The sequence below is a fragment of the Carlito syrichta genome, unplaced genomic scaffold, assembly GCF_000164805.1.
Source record: "Carlito syrichta isolate Samal-C Ts95f unplaced genomic scaffold, Tarsius_syrichta-2.0.1 Scaffold314048, whole genome shotgun sequence".
Lineage (NCBI taxonomy): Eukaryota > Metazoa > Chordata > Mammalia > Primates > Tarsiidae > Carlito > Carlito syrichta.
Window position 1 is genome coordinate 330,835 of NW_007258144.1, and position 23,519 is coordinate 354,353.

Sequence of the window (23,519 nt, forward strand, 5' to 3'; positions counted from 1 at the left end):
AGCGGCCACTGCACTCCAGTCTGGGCGACAGAGTGAGACTCCGACTCAAAAAAATAAAATTAAAAAAAATAAAAGAAATAATGGATATAAAGACACCTTTTAAACTCTAAGTTTACTGGGATTTATTACACAGCAAAAGTAATCATTTTGGCTTTCAAGTTTTGAAAAATACATTTATATGCATAGTTAAGTATAAAAGATAGGTAAAGGCTGGGCACGGCAGCTCACATCTATAATCCTCAGCACTTTGAGAGGCTAAGGCAGGAAGATCACCCGAGGCCAGGAGTTCAAGACCAACCTAGGCAACATGGCAAAACCCTATCTCTACAAAAAATGAAATGAGTCAGATATGGTGGTACATGCCTAAAGTCCCAGCTACCCAGGCAGCTGAGGCAGGAGGATCACTTGAGCCTAGGAGAGACTGTAGTGCGCTATGATCATGCCACTGCATTCCAGCCTGGGTGACAGAGCAAGACCCTATCTCTAAAAATACAAATAAAAAATAAAAAGCAGGTAGTAAAATTCAATGGAGGACATGATGGCAACCATAATAAAAATGCACAAGACCAGGGGTCAGCAAACTATGGCTGAACAGCCAAATCTGGCTTACCAACTGTTTTTGTATGGCCTATAAGCAAACATTAACATTTTTAATATATGAGAGGGGGGAATCAATAAGAGTATTTTGCAATATGTGAAAATTACATGAAATTCAAATTTCAGTGTAAATAAATAAAGTTTTACTAGAACACAAGCATGCTCACTCATTTACATATTGTCTATGATTGCTTTCATGCTGCATCAGAGTAATTCCCTTGACAGAGTCTGCTAAACTCTATCCAAGAGTATAACACCAAAACACTTAAAATAATTGTGTCAGGAAGGTAGGATAATAAGTAATTTTATCTTGACACTATCTTCCTGTCTGAGATGTGATGTTACTATTTATGAAAAAACTTAAAATTAAAACTTTTAAACATGCTAGAATAGCTTCTATCTGATTTCCTTTCATTCACTGTGTGACTCCTCCAATTCATCTAAGTATTCCTACATCAGTAAACAGTACTATCAAGTTGATCAAGCTAAAAAACTAGAAGTCATCCATGATTCATTCCTTTTCTTCATTCCTTACATCCATTCATCCAGCACATCCATAGGTCCTTCAAAATATATTCCAAAACCAACCACTCCTTTCACTGCTACTACCCAAACCCCACTTACCACCATCTTTCACCACTACTTCTGCAAGAACCTCCTAACTACGACTTGACACTACAGGGGGAATGGGAGTAATAGGAAGCAAGGAACTTAGGGTTGTAAAGATGGGAATAGATAAGAATATACTCAAATAGTCTAAAACTCAAGTTCTATCATTCTTGTTCTCATTTTGGCAAGAACTTCTTTTATTCTTAAAATAATTTTTTCAAGGAATATTTTTGCCTTAACACGTCTTGTTTTTCCTGCATTTCTAAGTTTAAAATGAAACTGTAAATACCTATTCTGGTTGTAAAACCTCACCTTAAAAAAAAATCAGGTCAGGCTCAGTGGCTCAGCCTGTAATTCCAGCACTTTGGGAGGCCGAGGTGAATGGATTGCCTGAGCCAGCGGATTCGAGACCCACCTGTGCAAGTTGGCAAGACCTCACCTCTACAATGAGCTGGGTGTGGTAAAAAATTAGCCGGGTGTGGTAGCGCGTGCCTGTAGTTCCAGCTACTTGGAAGACTGAGGCGGAAGGATCGCCAGAGCCCAGCAGGTTGAGGTTGCGGTGGCTGGGAGTGGTCATTGCACTCCAGTCTGGGCGACAGCGTGAGACTCCAACTCAAAAAAAAAAAAAAAAAATCAAAGCCTATTTTGGCTTCTTAATGTGTCTTGTGATGTAAGTAACCAAGAAAATGCATTAATTGTTCTCATATACCTCTATATTTTAATGAAATAAAATTTAGCAACTGAGTTATTTATAAAACACTCATTCTCCAATACTCAACCTAAGAGAACAATAGCAAATGAAAAAAGTATGGTACAGTAGAAAGCACTAAATTTTTAAAGGCATATTCACATACACTAACTGTATGATCTAAAACAAACCCTCTTAAGTTTTATCTTATAGTTTTCCCATTTATAACACATGGCTATTAACGCTTGTTCTATCTAACTCCTAAAATTGTAGTGAACCAAGGAAGATCAATGAAATATATGATTCTTTGTGTCAGTCTACAAAGTTTTAAAAGTTAAATTTATTTAATCTAGTTATTTTTCAAATATAGAAAAGTTAATTGAAACCTTTACTATACAGCTCCAGTAATTAAGACAATGTGGCATTTGCTTAGTGATAAACATAGAAATTAATGGAACAGAATACAAAGTCCGGAACTACATGCACACATATGTGGTCTACTAATTTTCAGCAAAGGTGCCAAGGTAAGTCAAGGCAAAAAGGCTAACCTTGTCAACAAACGGTGCTGGAATAAAGGAGTATCAATGCGCAAATAAATGAACCTTGACCCTTATCTTACACTCTGTACAAAAGTGAACTCTCAAGGAATCACAGATCTAAAAATAAGAGCTAAAACTAAAGCCTTCTAGAATAAAATAATGGGAGAGAATCTTTGTGACCTTAGATTAGGCAAAAAGTTCTTAAATAAGACACCGAAAGCATGAACTACGAAAGAAAAAAATAAGTTGAACCTCATCAAAATAATCTGATAAAACAGATCTCATCAAAATAAAAAACCAGCTGGGCTCGGTGGCTCCCGCGCCTTTGGGAGGGCTGCAGTGGCCAGGAGTGGCCACTGCACTCCAGTCTGGGCGACAGCGTGAGACTCCAACTCAAAATAAATAAATAAATAAATAAATAAGCAAATAAGTAAATAAATAAATAAAATAAAAAACCTTCACTCTTCTAAAGACACTGTTAATAAATGAAAAGGGGCCAGACTCGGTGGCTCAGCCTGTAATCCCAATACTTTGGGAGGCTGAGGGAGTGGACTGCCTGAGCCTGCGGATTTGAGACCCACCTGGGCAACTTGGTGAGACCTCATCTCTACATAAATAAAAAATTAGCCGGGCATGGTAGTACACACCCGTAATTCCAGCTCCTTGGAAGGCTGAGGCAGAAGGATCGCCGGAGCCCAGCAGGTCGAGGCTGCAGTGGCAGGGAGCATGCCACTGTACTCTAGTCTGGGCGACAGAGTGAGACCCCAATTCAAAAAATAAATAAATAAACAAAAGGAAAGTTACAGACTGGAAAAAAAGTATCTGTCAAACACCTTGCTAATAAAGGACTTGCACCCAAAGCATATAAAATACTCTCAAAACTTAGTAATAAAACAATTTTTTAAATAATGAATACCAGATAAGCAAATCCACAGAGACAGAAAATAGACTAGTAGTTGCTAGCTGGAGGATACATGTACATAAATGTTCACTGCAGGTTTATTCACAACAGCCAACAACTAGTAACAACTGAAATGTCCATCACCTGGTGAATAAATTGTTAATATATTCATCCAAAGAAGTATTACTCAGCAATGAAAAAGAATTACTGAAACACACAACATGAATGAATCTCTAAAGCAATATGCTAAGTAAAAGACCAAAAGCCACAGATTATAAGATTCCAGTCATATCAAATTCTATAAAAGACATATACAGATAAAAAGCAGATCAGTAGTTAATAAGAACCGGAAGTGGAGAGAAGAAATTGACTACAAAGAGGTATGAGGGAATTTTTAGGATAATGAAAATGTTCTTTATCTTGATTGTGACAGTGGATACACAACTCTATAAATTTTTTCAAGACTCATTGCACATCTAAAATTGGCATATTTCATTACAGGTAAATCATAGCTCAATAAAGTTGACTTTAAAATTCTGAAATCCTAGAACTTCTTTTTCACTAAAACCAAAATATGATGGAATGTTCTATGCTATTTTAAAACAAAGCTTTGTTGAGAATTTGCTATCAACAATGCATTTTAGCCGGGCTCGGTGGCTCAGCCTGTAATCCCGCACCTTTGGGAGGCTGAGGTGAGTGGATTGCCTGAGCCCGCGGGTTCGAGACACGCCTGGGCAGGCGAGACCTCATCTCTACAATAAATCAAAAAATCAGCCGGGCGTGGTAGCACACGCCTGTAATTCTGGCTACTCGGAAGGCTGAGGCGGAAGGATCGCTGGAGCCCAGCAGGTCGAGGCTGCGGTGGCCGGGAGCGGCCACTGCACTCCAGTCTGGGCGACAGAGTGAGACTGCAACTCAAAAAAAAAAGCATTTTATTTGATAACAAAAATGCACGACAAATTCTCAAAGGAACAGAGTACACCCAGTTTTAAATAAGTCTAAAGAAGCTTGACAAAAAACAGCTGATTGCCTTATCCAGGCAGGGTTACACAAAATGTCGGTGATGCAAGGTACGAACAGATTAATAAGCAGGGGAAGAAAACTATTCTCAAAACCTTACTCTAAAAACACTTTCTTAAACAGCTCTTAGAAATGTATCTTTATCTTATCTGTTGTTTTCCAAATCCCCTAAAGTTTCCCTAGAGTATACAGCAAGTCTGTCAACTTAAAGCATTAAAAATACTTACCTTACACTTAAAAAATTGTGTTCAAATGTAAATGGAGAACTTGCAAAGTCAAATACATTCTGGATTCAGAGTGAAGAAACCTCTGCTTGCTACAGAGGGAGAAAAAGTATACAGTAATACAGTTCAGGACTTCCTGAAAGTTACTTTGGCTATATAGTTTTCTGTGGAAATTATAAGGTATTTGAAAAATAGGAAAAGTTATTCAATCCAAAGTAGGCAGGTAGCACTATCCCCAGGTAAAAATGGACATAGCAAAGTTCAATAAAAAGAACACAGACTTTAAAGTTCAAACTCCAATTATCCCACTTACACCTTTTATGAGCCTTTTCCATTTTTAAAAGTGATAACATTTCAGAGTTATTATGAGCACCTGAAATTACATGCATAAAGCGCCTGGTTCCTAACACGGTCTTGTCAATTTTCCCTTCTTAATTTTACATCTGTTTATATCAGCTATCCCACTACTAAGGGAAAGGGAGAGGGAGACCTGTTTCAGGCCCTTATCATGTCTTTCCTAGATTACTGTAAAAACTCCTGATATTTCTATCTTCAGTATCATTTGCTCCAATTCATTTTCCACAAACCCAGCAGATTGAACTTTATAAAACCCAAATCAGATTATGTGGCTCCTTTGTTTAAAAGTCCTTTAGTGGTTTCTCCATCACCCTCAGAACCAAAGCCAAGCTCTTTAGCAAAACATTAAAGATCCTCAGTGATATGGTCCTTGCATCTCTCTAGCCTTCATCTCTCATCACTTTAATGGTTTTGTTGTTGTTACTGCTGCTGTTTTTTTTGTTTTGTTTTGTCTGGGGGTTTTGAGTCAGAATCTCACTCTGTCACCTAGGCAGTGGCATGGCATAATCACGGCTCACTTCAACCTAGATCTCCTGGATTCAGGTGATCCTTCCACCTCAGCCTCCCAAGAAGCTGGGACTACAAGTGCATGCCACCAGCCTGGCTGATTTTTTAAAAAATTTTTTGTAAAGATGAGGATTTTATATGCTGCCTAGGCTGGCCTCAAACTCCTGGGCTCAAGCAATCTTCCCACCAAAGCCACCCAAAGTGCTGAGATTATAGGCAGGAGCCACTGCACCCAGCCTTATCACTGTAACTAATTATTAACATTTGCTTAGCAGTTCCCAAAAAACCCCATGCATGTTCAGTAGAGTACAATTAGAAAAGTCTCTCTAACTGCCTAGGATTAAATCCCAGCTACATCACAAATTTATCTTAAGCAGGGTTTGGAAACCTTTTTTCTATAAAGAACCATATAGTAAAGATTTTAGGCTCTGCGGGATATTTGGTCTCTGTTGCAACTGTTCGACTCTGCCAATGTCATATGAAAACAGCTACAGACAATCCCTAAATAAATTAGTGTGGCTGTGTTCCAATAAAACTTTATTTATGGATATTGAAATTTGAATTTCATATTGCTTTCATGTGTCACAAAAAATTATTTTTCTGATTTTTTCAACCATGTGAAAACATACAAATAATCATTCTTGCAGACAGAATACAAAACAGACCAGGTTTGGCCAGCAGGTGGTAGTTTGCTGACCACTTATCTAGAGTACGCCATTTTCTCTCTCTTCAGCTCAGTTTTTCCATTTATAAAATGAAATATATATATATATGTGTGTGTGTGTATAAATATATTCAGGTATTATATTATCAGGACCAATGACTTTCCCACTGTATCATAGATATAAGTGCACAAGGGAGAAAAACTAGATTACATAAAAACAAAAAAATTGAGAGAATTTTATCACTCCACAGATCCTATGGTTTTTTCCACTGGCTGAAGTGGTTAGGCACTGGCTATGAGAGCAATTACCACTCAAAAGGAAGCATATTAGGTGCAATAAAAATTCAACCAAGTATAAGACACATTCTTGTCCTTCAGAAATGTATTGCCTAATTGAAGAGACAAGATATATAAACACAAATAGTTAAATAACAATATAAGGCACCGGGCTCAGTGGCTCAGCCTGTAATCCCTTGTCTTGGGAGGCTGAGGTGAGTGGATTGCCTGAGGCCGCGGGTTTGAGATCCGCCTGGGCAACTTGGCGAGACCTCATCTCTACAATAAATTAAAAAAAAAAAATTAGCCGGGCGTGGTAGCGCGTGCCTGTAGTTCCAGCTACTTGGAAGGCTGAGGCGGAAGGATCACCAGAGTGTAGCAGGTCAAGGCTGGGAGTGGCCACTGCACTCCAGTCTGGGCAACAGAGTGAGACTCTAACTCAAAAAACAAAACAAAACAAAACAAAAAACCAATATAAGGCAAATATATGATTGGTCTCTGTGAGTAAAACCAAATGTGCTATAGGATTTTAGAAAGATGGGAAATCCCTGTGGATTGAAGTGGTCAAAGGAAGAGGTGGTACTTAAAGTGGTTCTTGATACACAGAAGAGCAAGAAAAGATAGTAAATAAATATTGATGTAAGAAACATAGTAGCAAGAAATGAGGCAAGTAAAGGGATACTGGAGGAATTCACATAAGATTCAAAACAGGGAAGTACAAAGAGGTGAGGCTGGAATGGAAAATTGGAGCTAGGAGGCAGGACAGCTTGAGCACCACCAAGCTAGAGTTTATCTCACAGAAGAAACAAGTGAGCATTCTTAAGTTGGGGGGTGACAATGAAAATAGTATGTTAGAAAGAACAATCTGGTGGCCATATGCAGGTTAAATAAGAATAGGATGAGATCAAAACTATAACAATGGTTTTCAAACTACTGAAAATAACTCCTTTGTTGCTGCGACATAGTTATACCCCTGAGAGTCTCATCTAAAAAATATCTAACATCATCTTACATGAGCTACTACTAAACGCCTCTTCAGAGCACAGCAAACAACCCAAATTGCTTTAAGTATCAAAGTAGGTGTTAAAGTCCGGAAAGAAAGAGGGCCAGAAGGTGGAAGAGGTGACCTCATCCTGGTCACACAACCCACTGTTTGCCTCTACCATCACCACCTCCCACAAACAGCTGTTTGAAGATCTCCACAGCATCCCAAGAATTATCTTTAGTAACTGGATAGGGGTCCTGAATCCAGATTGATAAACAGTGACCTATAGTAATTAACCTGGAAAAAATAAGATTTTATTGAAATATGGTCGAATTATTCCATAAGAAAAAATATACTAAAACTTAAAAGAAATATATGTCCAGATATATAAAAGTAGTATAGTAAACAATAAGACCTTAAATATGAATGATAAAACTAAAAAAAACTCAAGAAACTGAGAATGGAAGCCTAGAAAAGTGTGTGTATGTGTGTGTGTGTGTATGTGTTTTCCAAGAACTTATCAAAATCAGATTAAATGACTAAGATGTATGATACTAGCCGGGCTCGGTGGCTCAGCCTGTAATCCCGCGCCTTTGGGAGGCTGAGGTGAGTGGAATGCCTGAGCCCGCGGGTTCGTGACCCGCCTGGGCAGCGAGACCTCATCTCTACAATAAATCAAAAAATCAGCCAGGCATGGTAGCGCATGCCTGTAATTCAGGCTACTCGGAAGGCTGAGGCGGAAGGATCGCCGGAGCCCAGCAGGTCGAGGCTGCAGTGGCCGGGAGCGGACACTGCACTCCAGTCTGGGTGACAGAGTGAGACTCCAACTCAAAAAAAAAAAAAAAAAAAAAAAAAAAAGGTAAGGAGTTTGTCACAGTGTGCAAGTTTCAGCGTGCATATAATCATTAAAGCCCATTCACACGCAAAACTAAACAATTTTTTTAAAGATGTCAAATATTGATTACTTTTCCAAAACCTCTCTTATTCTAAATTTTTTCCCCCAATATCTCATCTCAAATAACCTACAGATCCTAAAAATTGAGAAAGTGTTTATGCCACAAACATATCCACTCCAATCATACTTGGAGAGGTAAAGAAATAAGATAAATACCAAGACTCAAACAGTCAAAGGCTATGCCCCAACTAATCTGAAAACCAGATAGCCTTCAAAGTTTTCTAAAAAACAAAAACCCTCCCTTCACTTATCAATAGAAATCAGTTGTGACACTTTTCTGGAACAAAAGGCTCAAAGAAAAATGCAAACTTTTTTGTTTGCTATTAAGTGTCACTTACAAGATTAGCATAAAATGTCACTTCAAGATCAACAAGTGAGAATCAAAATTGATTTAAAGAAAATTGTGATATTAATACTGAATAACTCTGCTTCAAAACAGGAAGTCATCTTAACTCTAGGAAATCATCAAATCTGGAAAGTCAGAAAAAGTACATCACCTGGAAAAAATGTTTTAAAGGGGAAAAGAAGTGCATTCTTATTATGGAGTATAGCAAATATAATGATGGCATAATTTGTTCCTGTAATACTGACATTTTGCTGATCCAGATTCAGCTGATAACCTTAACAAAAGAAAATAGAGAGAGCATAAATGGTCTATCATTTTAAAAGTTCTATATACATATATACAACACCAAGTTTTGAACTAAAAGCTCATGCATTTTACCAAGAATCACATTCAGAACACAATTATTTTGCTCTAAGGAACATCAAACATACTATTATTCACATTACCACAAACATTAGCAATATTTATTTATTTACCTCTTCTTTACAGGAAAGTAGAATCTCATTAGCAATATTTATTAAGTATGAACCTGTCACTGTGGGTGTTACACCAAACAATTTAAATTGTCATAGGCCTTGATTTCTGGATTCTTCTTTTTTGAGGTTCAAAACAATTCTTATATAAGTCTAACAAGCTTTGTTTTCTGGCTTCCCTGTCCAAAGAAGATTTAAAGTTGGAAATCAAAAGAAAGCCTAAACTAGAAATACTAACCAAGACAGTAGCAACAAGCACCTCTAGAACTGAGAACACCATTTCATGCTGAGAGAAACAATGACTTCACGGAGAAAGGGAACAGGAAGTGTAAAATAAAAGTCTGATTCATCTTGCCTCACCAGAATGCAAGAAAGACCACTAGGGTAAAGACTCAGAGAGCCAATGTGAAGATGTTCCCATAGGCCAAAGATGGGAAAATGTTGAGCATCAAAAAGAACAGTAACTGTGGCAGAGTGAAATGCAGCAAATACATAAAAATCAACAAGCTTCAATTTAAAGGATATACAGAAGACAAAGAAACATGTTAAGTAACACCAAAGGATATATATTGTAATCAGTAGTTGTGTTAAACACTATGGGACAAAAAGATATTTAATAAACCACAAAGGAAAAAGACAAAGAATAAACAGATGAAGACACTTAAGAGACACAGCAACCTAACGCAATGTACAGATCTTGTTCAAATCTCAAACCACTGTAAAATAACATACGAGACAATCAGGGATGTTTGATATGAGTAAATTACTGACAAATTTTAGGTCTGATAATAAAAGAAGAGTACTCATTTTTTAAGAAATATAAATTTAAATGAAATTTTTAAAATAATAAAGAGGACCAGGTGCAGTGGCTTACGCCTGTAATCCTAGCACTTTGGAATACCAAGAGTTTGAGGTTACATGAGCTATGGTCATGCCACTGTACTCCAGCCTGGGTGACAGAGCCAGACCTTGTCTCTAAAAATGAAAATAATAAGCCGGACGCAGTGGCTCAAGCCTGTAATCCCAGCACTTTGGGAAGCTGAGGCAAGAGAATTGCCTCTCAGGGGTTCGAGACCAGTAACTTGGTGAGACCTTATCTCTACAATAAATCAAAAAAAATAAGCCAGGCTTGGTAGCGCGTGCCTGTTGTTCCAGTTACTTGAAAGGCTGAGGATCACCTGAGCCCAGCAGGTCGAGGCTGCAGTGGCCGTGAGCATGCCACTGCACTCCAGTCTGGGTGACAGAGTGAGACTCTGGCTCAAAAAAAAAAAAGGAAAGAAAGAAAATAATAAAAAGGAAAGGGTAAAGCATACTGACACTGGGTGACAAGCAACGAGGATGTAACTATCTAGTTACAACTGTCTAGAGTCATTTAGTGTATGAACATTTAGTGTACAACTGTCTAGAGTCATTTAGTGAAACGGCCTCACACAAACAGATCTTGAAAGCACCACTATATTACAGCAAGAGCCATGTCTAATGTTCATAATAACCACCATCAGTCATCAACAATAAGTTAAATTATGTTCTATATATACAGCTTAGGATGACCAGATGTCTAAATAATGGGATACGATGCATTAAAGTTTATATTTATAGTTGCTGAGAAGGAAAGATGATCATGGTATTTTAAGCAGAAAAAAGACATGGCTGATTTTGCTACTTAAAAATGTTTTCCTTACCCAATTTCCTATCATACACACATATACCACCTAACAGTACCTTGCTCTAAATAGCTATTGTTCGCAGAAACAGGATAGTAAGAAATATGATCCTGAATGACTTGCCATTGGTAGCAAGTACCTCCAAACTAGCTCCTAAGTAGATGAGAAGGGCAGTCTGGCATAGGATGCTGCAGCCCAAGTGAGATGAGGATGTTTGCATAAGATGACAGGACAACCCAGCACAGGTTGTCAGAATCTGAACAATGAGAAAGCAAAAAGATAGCAAAGATAGATTGATTACATATAAGGGTAGTCATCAAATAAATACATGTGTTAAGCAAAATGAAAGGCAGGTTCCTCACTGTTGGAGGAAAGTTATACATATGCAAAGGAGGAAACGAAAATGAACCCAAGGTTGTTGTAAAAATGCAGATGTGAATATATCAACATGTCTCCACACACATAGGCACCTACATGTATTCCCTAGTTTTGACTACTGTGAAGACTCCAGCAGCAATTAGCACAACTAGTGCATAGAGTTTGGCTCTCAAATACCGTTTTCCACAAAAAGAACTAAGCTACTTACAAAAATGACCGGTTCCAGGGCTGGAGCAAGAAGAGTATAAAATGAACCTGGATCATTTTATTGTGCCAGAAAGTAAGAAAGTCCTCAAAGAATGATGGGAATAAGCAAAAGAACACAGAAGTCAGCTTGAATGGGCATCCACTGACCAAAACAGGGCCAATTTGAGCATCAAAATAGTAATGGATTATAATCTATTGGAAAAAAATAGGAAACCTGAGTTCATACAGATGAAAATAAACCAATAAATTGAAGGTCTGATGAGAATCCAAATAGTCACATAGTTTCAAAATACCTCCAACAAAATAGTTATTAATTTATTTAACAAGGGAAGAAGAAAAAGAAAGAAGAAGAAAAGTAATCTGCAATTTTACAGTGACGACGCCTGACAGACACCACCTTAACCAAATGATGAAAATGAACGTCATCAGTATGGAACAAATCAACTGTGTACCCCCCGCTGTGCCCCGCAAAGCAATAAAACAAAAACAATTACACCATTGTGGCATTTCTGCCAAAAATGTATAACTTGAATCTAACCAGACGTAACATCAAATTTAGGGACCTTCTTCAAAACAACTGGCCTGTAATCTTCCAAAGATTATGAAACACTACGAAAGATTAAGGAAATGTTCCAGTTTAAAAGACTAGCCAGGCTCGGTGGCTCAGCCTGTAATCCCGCGCCTTTGGGAGGCTGAGGTGAGTGAATTGCCTGAGCCCGCGGGTTCGAGACCTGCCTGGGCAACTTGGCGAGACCTCATCTCTACAATAAAGCAAAAATTAGCTAGGTGTGGTAGCGCACGCCTGTAGTTCCAGCTATTGGAAGGCTGAGGCGGAAGGATCGCCGGAGCCCAGTGGGTCAAGGCTGCGGTGGCTGGGAGCAGCCACTGCACTCCAGTATGGGCGACAGGGTGAGACTCCAACTCAAAAAATAAAAAAAGAGACTAAAGACATGACAGCTAAATTCAACATGTAATTCTAAACTGGATCCTTTTGTTATAAAAGACATTATCAAAACAATTAATGAAACTAGAATGAGTCTGAAGATTAGAGTAGAAATATATCAACATTTACTTCCTGATTTTGTTGGCTATAATAGGGTTAGTAGGAGAACGTCCTTATTTATAGGAAATAAACACTAAAATGTTAGGGGTTAAAGGGCATCTGTTCAGCAACCTAATTCTCAAATTGTTATAAGTGTTTAAAGACAGACACTCTCGCCACTCTTCAGCTGGGTAAAGTTTACAAACATAGGTCCTAAAGCCAAGGTAATAAAGTAAATGACTGAAACAATCTAGGTGTAAGGGGTAAGGACTAAGGACACTAACCTGGCACACCACTTAGTGAGTATACAAACCATCCAGAATGCAAGCCCAGAGTGGCAAGATCGTTTCATTTTTCAATAAAAACCAAAGATCCAGATTTTTACTTCCCCACTTTTAAAACACTCAAAAGGGCCAAACAAAACTATCTGTCGGCTAAATCTGAACCACAGCTACTTCTAGTTCAGAGACATGTTTTTCAAACTGATGCCTAGGGATAAAAGGAAGTCACATGATATATACATTAAATGTATTTCTTGGAGCCACAGTTTTATCCCTAGGGTTTGCCTGGAATTTTCTGGGAGAGAGACAGTTCCAACTTTTAAAAATGCTATATTATGGAGTATAAAGCAAAGTTCATATGATTTTTTAAAACTCTTCATTCGAAAATAATTTCAATCTTTCAGAAAGCTATAAAAACAAAAACATGTCCATATAGCCTTTACCAAATTCACCTGTTAACATTTTAGCCATTTGCTTTATGGGCACACACACCTCCCTCTCTCTCTATATGTATAAGTATTAATATATATACAACATATGCAATTTACATTTTTTTCTGAACCATTTGAACATAAGTTACAAACATATGGTCCTTTATCTCTAAAAACTTCAGTGTGTATTTCCTAAGAATAAAAACATTATCTTACATAACCTCAAGATAGTTAGCAACTTCAAAAATTTAAAATTAATGCAATACTTTTATATAACCTACTATCCATATTCCAATTTTGCCAAGTAATCCAATAATATCCTTATTTCTGTTTTTTTTTTTTTTGAGTTGGAGTCTCACTCTGTCGCCCAGACTAGAGTGCAGTGGCACACTCCCGGCCCGCGCAGCCTCCACCTGCTGGGCTCCAGTGATCCTTCCGCCTCAGCCTTCCAAGTAGCTGGAACCATAGGCGCGCGCTACCACGTCCGGCTAATTCTTTTGATTTATTGTAGAGATGAGGTCTCGCCAAGTTGCCCAGGCGGGTCTTGAACCCGCAGGCTCAGGCAATTCACTCACCTCAGCCTCCCAAGGTGCGTTGGTCTCACCAAGTTTGACCAGGCAGGTCTCGAACCCACGGGCTCAGGCAATTCACTCACCTCGGCCTCCCAAAGCGCGGGATTACAGGCTGAGCCACCAAGCCTGGCCCCAACAATATCCTATATTGAATTTTTTCTCCTCTATACAAGATTCAGTCTAGAATTAGGTATTGCATTTAAGTTATCATGTCTCTTTAGAGTCCTTTAGAGTCCTTTAGAGTCCTTTAATCTAGAATGTCTCTGTCTTTATAACATTAACATAAAAAAAAAAAATACTGCTCCTCCTTCCCCTAATGGGAAAATTAGATGTTTCCCATTTGGAGTTCAAAATTCCCCCACGATTAGATTCAGGCTATGAATTCATGGCTGGAAACACCATAATCTGTTCTTTCTCAGGCCATCAATCCAGACACACACAGTGTCCACTGGTGATTTTTTATTTTTATTTTTTGAGTTGGAGCCTCACTGTTGTCGCCCAGGCTGGAGTGCCGTGGCATACTCATAGCCACCACAGCCTCGACCTGCTGGGTTTAGATGATCCTTCCACCTCAGCTTTCCAAGTAGCTGGAACTACAGGCACATGCCTCCACGTCCAGCTAATTTTTGTGATTTATTGTAGAGATGAGGTCTCACCAAGTTGCCTGGGCTGGTCTCGAACCACCAGGCTCTGGCAATTCTCTCACCTTGGCCTCCCAAAGTGGTAGGACTACAGGCTGAGCCACCACACCCGGCCAACTCGTGATATTTATTTTGATCAAAGTGCTACCTGATTTCACTACTATAATGAGTTACTGCTTTCCCAGTTTCCAACTAATAAGCGTACTATAGGGAGAAGTTTACGACCATACAGACATCCTGCTCCTCATCAAAATGTTGCCCTAAGATTTAACATCCATCAGATGATTCCTGTCTGAACCCATTCTTATTAAACTGGTTGCAAAATAATTATATGAATTTTAAAGTTAAATAGACTTCAACTTTTAGCTACACTCCTAGATCACTTAGATATAAGCACTCAGTTTCCTCAACTTCAGAAGCAAATGGTTTCAGTGCACAAGACCAGGATAGCCAGGAGCAGCTTCTTGGGGGGGAAAAAAAAGTATTTGAGCCATACCTTACAGATTGGATAGATTTTAAATAGCTAAATAAGTAAGTGAAGAACCAATCAAGACATAGACAATTTCATTGGAAAAGCTAAGGAAAAAAAAAACAATATCAATATGGCCAATCCTTTTGCTTTTTTTGTTTGTTTTTTGGCTCCCTGTCAAGGAATTGAACCCATCTCCTGCATGATACAAACCATTATACAAATGAGGAAAATCCTCTTTCAAAACAAAGAATCTTTTGGCAAAGTATCATAACCTATCAATTTTTTGGAATCACATTTTTAATATAGAATTAGGCTAATTCTTAAAAGAATTTAAAAAGTTAAATTACAAACCTTTGTTCTGAGATTATTATAATATTTTGGTCTTCAAATGTCATTTCTTTTATAAAATGATGTATATAAATGAGGGCTATTAAGTTGGCAACTACATACTAGTCCCTAATTTTCTTCCTCCAAATGTTACCGGATCATGAAAGTTACTGTAAGATTTCAAAGATACACGGAAGCTTCAGCCTTCAACAGGTGTATAGCTTGGCTTAGAGAAATAAGACCTAAGGCCAGGCACAGTGGCTCACACCTGTAATCCCAGCACTTTGGGAAGCCAAGGCAGGAAGACAGTTTGAGTACAGGAATTCAAGACCAGTTTGGGAACATAGCAAGATCTCGTCTCTTCAAGAAAAAAAAAAAATTAGCCAGGGTACTGGCACACGCCTGTGGTCCCAGCTATTCAGGAGGCTACAGAAGGAGGATCGCTTGAGCCTGGGAGTTCAAGGCTGCGGTGAGCCACGATCGTGCCACTATACTCCAGCCTGGGTGACAGTGGGGCCCCGACTCAAAAAAAAAAAAAAAAAAAACCACAGAGAGAAATAAGGTATAATAATTTTAAGATTTGTAATAATTAATTCTATCTTAATAACTATAAGAGGCCAGGCTCGGTGGCTCAGCCTGTAATCACAGTGCTTTGGGAGGTCAAGGTGAGTGGATTGCCTGAGCCCGCAGGTTCGCGACCCACCAGGGCAACTTGGCAAGACCTCATCTCTACAATAAATCAAAAATTAGACAAGCATGGTAGCACGCGCCTGTAGTTCCAGCTACTTGGAAGGCTGAGGCGGAAGGATCACCGGAGTCCAGCAGGTCGAGGCTGCAGTGGCCATGAGCGGCCACTGCACTCCAGACTGAGTGACAGAGTGAGACTCCAACTCAAAAATAAAAATAAAAATAACTATAAGGAAAGATATTCTGCCAGGCGTGGTGGCTCACGTCTGTGATTCCAGCACTTTGGGAGGCAGATGTGAGAGGACTGCCTGAGCCCACAGGTTCAAGACTAGCCTGGGCAACTTGGCGAGACCTCGTCTCCATAATAAATCAAAAAATTAGCCAGACATGGTGGCCCACGCCTATGGTTTCAGCTACGTGAAAGGTTGAAGCAGAAGGCTTGCCTGAGTCCAGCAGGTAGAAGTAAGCTGCAGTGGCCATGAGCATGCCACTGCACTCCAGTGTGGGTGACAGTGAGACTCCAACTCAAAAAAATAAATCACCAGAGAAGTTGGAAAATGTTTTTTAAAAAAGAAAAGATTCTGTATGAGTCCTTTAAGAGTGATCCCATCAAGTATTCCGGGAGGAAAACTTTGGGTTGACATTGAAAGAAGATAAATAAGGAAGGATTTTTAGAAAGGAAATAATATTTGAGTTGGGTCTTGAAGGGCACTGAGAGTAGTCACCGGGATGAAAAAAATTAAAAGTGCCAACCAAATCTGAGGAACTAGAAATAGAACATGTTAAGACAGTAGAAGGAGATAACATAGAAGACTTAAGAGGTTAAGGTGTTTGAATTTAGTCATTAGGCAATGAAGAAATCTGAGAAGGTGAATAGTACAATCAAAGCATGGCTGTAGGAAGATTAGCCGGGCTCAGTGGCTCAGCCTGTAATCCCGCGCCTTTGAGAGGCTGAGGTGAGTGGATTGCCTGAGCTCACGGGTTCGAGACCCGCCTGGGCAGCGAGACCTCATCTCTACAATAAAAATCAAAAAATCAGCCAGGCGTGGTAGCGCATGCCTGTAATTCCGGCTACTTGGAAGGCTGAGGCGGAAGGATCGCCGGAGCCCAGCAGGCAAGGCTGCGGTGGCTGGGAGCGGCCACTGCACTCCAGTCTGGGCGACCAAGTGAGACTCCAACTCAAAAAAAAAAAAAAAAAAAGCACGGCTTTAGGAAGATTAATCTGAGGGCTCCGTACAAAATAAGATGGACAGGTGGAGATTCTTGAGGCTATGCAATAATCCAGGCATGGAATAATAAGTATTTGAACCATGGTGGTGGAAAAGAAAAGGGATGAGAAAAGGTGACAAGAATTGACAAGTCTTAGAAGAGATTTTATTGTGGCAGGCACAAATGGCAAGGAATCAAACATGGTTCTGAGATTTTAAGGCTGGAAAATACTTACAATCAATGAGAAATAAGGAAAAGGAGATAATTCAGAAGAGGAAAATTCAGATTCAGGTATATTAGATTTTATGTATTAGAGGGTTACTATGAGTCAGTAATGGGATAGGGAAAAGAACATTAGACGCCATCAGAAAAAGTTGAGTTCAAGTGAAAAAAAATGGTTGGGATCCAATGAAAAACTAGAATGCAAAATTATACCTGCAGTATGATTTTAACTATTAAAAAATTAGGTATAGAAAAACCTATAAAAACAAGTAGCATGTTAACATCAGTTATGCACAGATGGGTTGCAGAAAAGATAATGTATTTTTTTATTCTTTTTCTTTTATACAATGTTTTCATTACTTAAAAATATTGCGGATACAAACACCCTCTCCCACCAAAAAAAAAAAAAAAAAAAATCTGGATACAAAGAGTCTACTTTTAAAAAATCAGAATTGCCGGGCTTGGTGGCTCAGCCTGTAATCCCAGCACTTTGGGAGGCCGAGATGAGTGGACTGCCTGAGCCTCCAGGTTCGAGACCAGCCTGGGCAATTTGGCGAGACCTCGTCTCTACAATAAATCAAAAATTAGCAGAGTGTGGTAGCGCACACCTGTGGTTCTGGCTACTTGGAAAGCTGAGGTAGAAGGACTGCCTGACCCCAGCAGGTTGACGCTGGGGTGGCCGTGAGCCTGTTACTGCACTCCAGCCTGGGAGACAGAGTGAGACTCCAACTCAAAAAAAAAAAATCAAACACTGGTCGGGATTGTAGGCTCAGCCTGTAATCCCAGTACTTCGGGAGGCCGAGGCAAGAGGATTGCCTAAGCCTGCGGGTTCAAGACTAGCCTGGGCAACATGGTGAAACCTCATCTTTACAATAAATAAATTTTAAAAATTAGGCGCACATCGTAGCGCGTGCCTGTGGTTCTGGCTACTTGAAGGGCTGAGGTGGAAGGATCACTGAAGCCTAGCAGGTCGATGCTGAGGTGGCCATGAGCGTGCCACTGCACTCCAGCCTGGATGACGGAGTGAGACTCCAACTCAAAAAAAAAAAAAATTATACACTCTCTAAATCTTAGCTTCATCTATAAAAGGGTAATAACTTATTTCTCAAGGTTAGTATGCATATTAAATGAGATAAAAGTTCTGCACACTATAAAACAATATGCAAAATTAAGGCATTATAATAGCCTAAGACAGCTAGCTAAACGACAAGAGATCACATACTAACATGATAATACACTACAGATTTGGGAATCTTAATACACTACAGATATGGGAATCTTCCACATTGAAGTAAGAGTTGACTTAAATTCGTTCCTTAAACCTTTTTAAAGCCTTAGAATTCATCTTTTAAAATCAAAATGTTTTTCTCAAATTTTTTATGAATATTGAAGTTTTACATTTATAGAAATGAACTTCCACACATAAAATACAGTCATTTTTCTACACGTTGTTCAAACTTAAACATAAGACAGAAAAAGACCCAGTAATATTATCCCCTAGAATTTGAACTGCTAAGTAAATTATTTCAACATTTTAAAAAGCCAGCCTCTACAGAGATAAATCTAGCAAGTTTCAAACGTTTTCTCTGAGAAGTTACTTGCTTGATACAAAGCACAAAACTCCAAATGGTGCTTCCCTCCGCCCCCATTTCTAGTACGTTACTTATGCTTAATAATAAACATCTCTAGATACAGTACCTATTAAAACCAGGCAGTAAGCTTCTAAAGGGCAAGAAACATGTCTTTTAGTTGTCCTTCCCATAAGAACCACCAAGCACCATGCTGGTCCACATACAGTGTTAATCCACATACATGTTAAGGAATACTCTAGCTAACTCATGTGATAGATGCTCTATTAACAATTTAAGAGTTACTACTCGTGTCATGTTATGTAATTTCAGCTTATCAAGAGGCAACCAATAAGAAATTAAGAAAAAAGCTTCCCAAATATTAATACAGAAAATCATGTTAACAATTATATAAAGAATGTTTTAACTAGATTAATATTTGAAAATCATATACTGTATTGTTCCTTCAAAAAAGACTATGCGATGAGAAACTATAGCTCGTATAAAGTGACATTAAAAAGAAAAACTACTTTCTTAAAATAGTTCATAAATTAAAGCATACTGCTACTATTTGTTCATATTTATACCCTGTGCCCAGAATGTTATGTTTCTTATAGATCTCAACCCTTCAATTTCATTCATTACAATTTTTTTTGGGGGGGGGAAGTGTTGTGTTTTGTTTTTTAACCTTTGAGGCAGAAAAAGTTAAAGCTGACATGTTAAGTATACGCTTTCTTGAAAGTGCAAACACTGACTAACCTCTAAGCTAATCACAAGATAAAAGTCTTAAAATTAAAACCTTCACTACAAAAAAGAAACCCTAAGAAGACTAAGCCTGAAATACACTAAATTCTTGCCTTTATATAGATCAATAAGAAAAACTGTATCCATAAGTTTCCCTCTTTTGCACACAGACCTAAGATTTAAAATATATACAATAAGTACATTTTGTAGGTGTATGTATACATATGTAGTGATTGGGAAGCAAGACATCAAATTAATTTAGGGGACTTTTCTCGCCTAAATTACAAAAAAAGAAAATTGTTGCCAAAGTACTGCCTTTTAAAATTATAATTTGTGAACTAAAAGACATAATACTAAAGGGAAATTCCAGAGTACAAGCATCTGCCAACCAAGGTGTCTGAAATTCATCAACTGCAGAGATTTAAAAGCATCTTTCAGTTGTTTCTATGTAAAACAAAGATACAAGTACTAAATATAATTCAATGTGCCCAATTACCTAACATTCCTCTCTATCATTTCAAAGGCCACTACCTACAGTCTTAATTGCAATTAGATATCATACAAAATGCACCTAATACAGTGCTTTTCTTATCTAAACACTTAAAGATACAGTTTTAATTTTTTTTTTTTTTTTTTTTTTTTTTGAGTCAGGTTCTCTTTCACCCAGGCTGGCGTGCGGGGCACCATTACAGCTCACCACAGCCTCTACCTCCCAGGCCCAGGTGATTCTTTAATCTCAGCCTTCCAGAGTAGCTGGAGGTTCTACTTATAGAGACGAGGTCTCGCAATGTTGCCTAGGCTGGTCTCAAACTCCTGAGTTCAAGCAATCCTCCCACCTTGACCTCCCAAAGTGTTGGGATTACAGGTGTGAGCCACTGTGCCTGGCCCACAGTTTGAATTTTAAAAGTTTTTCACTCTACAAAATGATTCACCACAGGATTCTCTTAAATAATCAGCTTCTCTAGAATCGTTCTGTTTATAAAGAACTCAATTTTTCTGCTTATAAAAATGTCGTTTTCTCACAATGTTTCAAGAACCCATTTAATATGTAAAAGGAGATACACACGTACACTTCCTTGAGGATAAATAAATGCTTTCAATACTTGTGACCCCAGAAGAACTTAACATGTTTTGAATTCTTGTTTGGTTAAAAAAAAGTTTTTAAACATCTACTGCAGTGCAAGTGCTTGACTTTATATTCATGGCTCTCCTGATGATAAAATAAAGATCAATGTAACTCTAAGCTCTAGGCTAATTAACTGCAGAAAACAGAAACAAGCAATTTGGCAAGAGCTGAGCAAAGCTCTGCTTAAAGGCTACCAGTAAAATATACCAGCACTACCCCTCCCCCACCCCTTTAAGGTTTCAATTAAGATGGGGCCTAGTTTTACTCTTACAAGGGGGCAGAAGAGAAAGCACAGAGCTCCTGCTGAGAAGTATCTTCACCAGGAGCAGCTCCAGAAACAGCCAGGAACCATTTCCTTCCCTCTCTGCTGACATAGGTTCCTCTCTTTAGAGACAGGCATATCTCCCCGTCTCCTGATTAACACCGAGCTAAAGACAGGAAAAGTCTCTTCACATACCACCCAAAGGATGGCATTCAATGAATTTCTTAGAAATCCAATATTAGGGTTAGCAATGATGCTCTTTATAAAAAGTGGGAGCCCCAACTGCAATTCATCTCTCAGTCTCTCACATCAGTTGCCTCATGAATTGGTTAAAAGGGATACAGCTATTTAACAAAGCATATCCAATGTTTCAAAATACATTTAAGTGCTCCAAAAGGCGAAAAAGACTCCCTCAAAACACTTCGGAAAGATGAAGCTTTAGCAAGGCCCCCAGAAGGCCAGAACCAACAGGAGAGAAAAGCGAGTAGTGATCTTACCATCTCTCCAGGTCAAGGAGTCAACACAGTACAGACACCACAGTTCCACTCCTAAACGGGCACTCAATTTTTATCCTAGTATTGATCACCCCTTTAGTGGACATACAGGATAAGTTTTTTAGTCCAATCTGAACTAGTGAATAAACTGAGGCATGAGGCTAAAAAAGAACCAGCGAAAAGTTGACGCCTCTCTAAAAGGAGCCCAAGAATGAAAGAACTTCACTATGCAAGGAATTGTAAGACATCAAAGGTTAGATAATGGACAACAGGTGCCTTTGAGGAAGAAACAGTAACACTCAGTTGCCTCCTATTTTAGGATTTCCACTCTCAAAGCACTCAAATAACGACTTCTCTTCCCAAGAAAAAGTCAAGGCCAAAATTATGGATTTTACTATTTAATACCTATGATGGGTCCATTGCTCTTTGACTTACTTTTTTACTTTAGATTTAAAAACTCCATCTAACTCCAACACTGCCTGGACAGACTAGAGTGTGGCCTACGGCCAGACTGTTCACTGAGCAGCGAACATTAACCAACTAGGGATTACCAAGAAACGCAAAAGAAAGGTGTCTGAATACACGCTACCTGCACATAAAATACTCAAAATACAACTCTAGCAGCAGATATCACATTACCGCAGTGTCCGCCAACGCAGAAACTGTTTCAACATTGTAACAGTGGAGCTCAATCTTTACAGTAACCAGATTCCAAAGGCCTCAAAGAATAGTAGTAATTCCAAACACAGGTTACAGGGCACAGAGTATCAGCCTGGAGTTCTGATCCCCCGAGCCAGAATACCACCTTTTGTTTGTTGAGTGAAAAGGGGAACGCTGAAAAGACACTTCAGCCTATTTAATAACCTCTTCCCTTTTCTCCATTCCACAGAGACATCTTCCAAAAATGGAGAATCCGTTCTTTCCCTGATAGAGGCCCCCTTTCCTATAGATCCACTGGGCAGAATCACTTCTCCCCAGCACGCCTGCAGAGCCAGAAAACACTTCTGCTTTCAATCTCAAAAGAGGGTCCCCCAACACAGACGCGCCTCTTCCTCTCCCGTATTAAGCAAATGATGCTTCGGTGCTTCTGGTTCTCTCCATCACCGAAAAATGTTCAGACAAGGGGAGGGAGTGAAGGGAACTTGTCAGTTGCTCTGAGGGATACTCAAAAGGGGTCTCCAAATTTAAAGTGAAGACCGGGGGTGGGGAGAGTACCCCTTCCTGAGAAGGGAATGCGGGTCCCTACCCTAAAGGGGAGCCTCTGTGTGGGTAAAGGCTGTCCCCACCCTGAAAGAGAGCTCGGTATGTGGGAGGGGGGGCATGCTGTACCCAGAAGAGGGGCCTGCATTTGAAGGAGGAGGGTCCCAACCCTGAAGGGGGGCCGGAGGGGGCGAGAGAGCCGTGACCGCACGGGGAGGGCTGTACCAGCTCCTGGGGGCCTCCCTGAGAGCGAAGGGGTTCCCACTTTGGGGAAGGAAGGGCCCGCAGGGCAAGGGGCTCTAGGAGGAGACGAGGGTCTGGCTCCGACCAGGAGGGCTGGGCATGGGGGGAGGGGCTCCTAGTCCCCTCCGGAGTCCGCGGAGGGGCGGCAGGCTCGAAGGGAACATGTGCGGCGGGACTGCCGCCACCCCGAGGGGCAGGGTGGAGGGCAGGGCCTGGGCCGTGCGGGGGGGACAAGGCTCCCACCCTGCGCAGGAGAGGCAGGACTCCCCAGCAGGACTCACCGAGGCTGCCGGCGAAACCGTCCATCTTGCGGGGAAAGCGCCGGGCTCGGGGCTCAGCGGGGCGGGCACTTCATTCAGCGGACCGACAGAGTGGCCGACGCAGAGCCTGACCCGCTCGCTCTCGGGGCCGCTCGGCCGGGGGCCCCCGGCTCCCCGCCTCCGTCGCCCGTCCGTCCGCCTGCCCCGGGGGTAGTCGGTCGCGGCCGCCCGTGCCACTCTCCCGTCAGGTTAAGAGCCGCGCCGCTGCGCCGCCTGCCCTGCCTCCCTCCCAGGCAGCAGCCGCGAGCGCCGCGCCGCGCCCCGCCCCCGCGCCCGCGCGCCGCGCTG

At 40.1% G+C, this 23,519-nt stretch overlaps 1 protein-coding gene across 2 annotated transcripts in view; it reads right to left on the reverse strand.

The window, feature by feature from the left end:
• The window catches only part of EML4 (echinoderm microtubule associated protein like 4), a 174,044-nt gene extending 150,544 nt beyond the window's left edge, over window positions 1-23,500 (reverse strand). The window contains exon 1 of one of the 2 annotated variants that reach the window (XM_008070872.2): window positions 23,193-23,500. In XM_008070872.2, coding sequence (XP_008069063.1) covers window positions 23,193-23,217 — 25 coding nt within the window. In that variant the 5' untranslated portion in view covers window positions 23,218-23,500. The remainder of the gene's footprint in view (window positions 1-23,192) is intronic. The other variant, XM_021718970.1, reaches the window with a different exon arrangement.
• Between the last annotated feature and the right edge of the window lie 19 nt (window positions 23,501-23,519).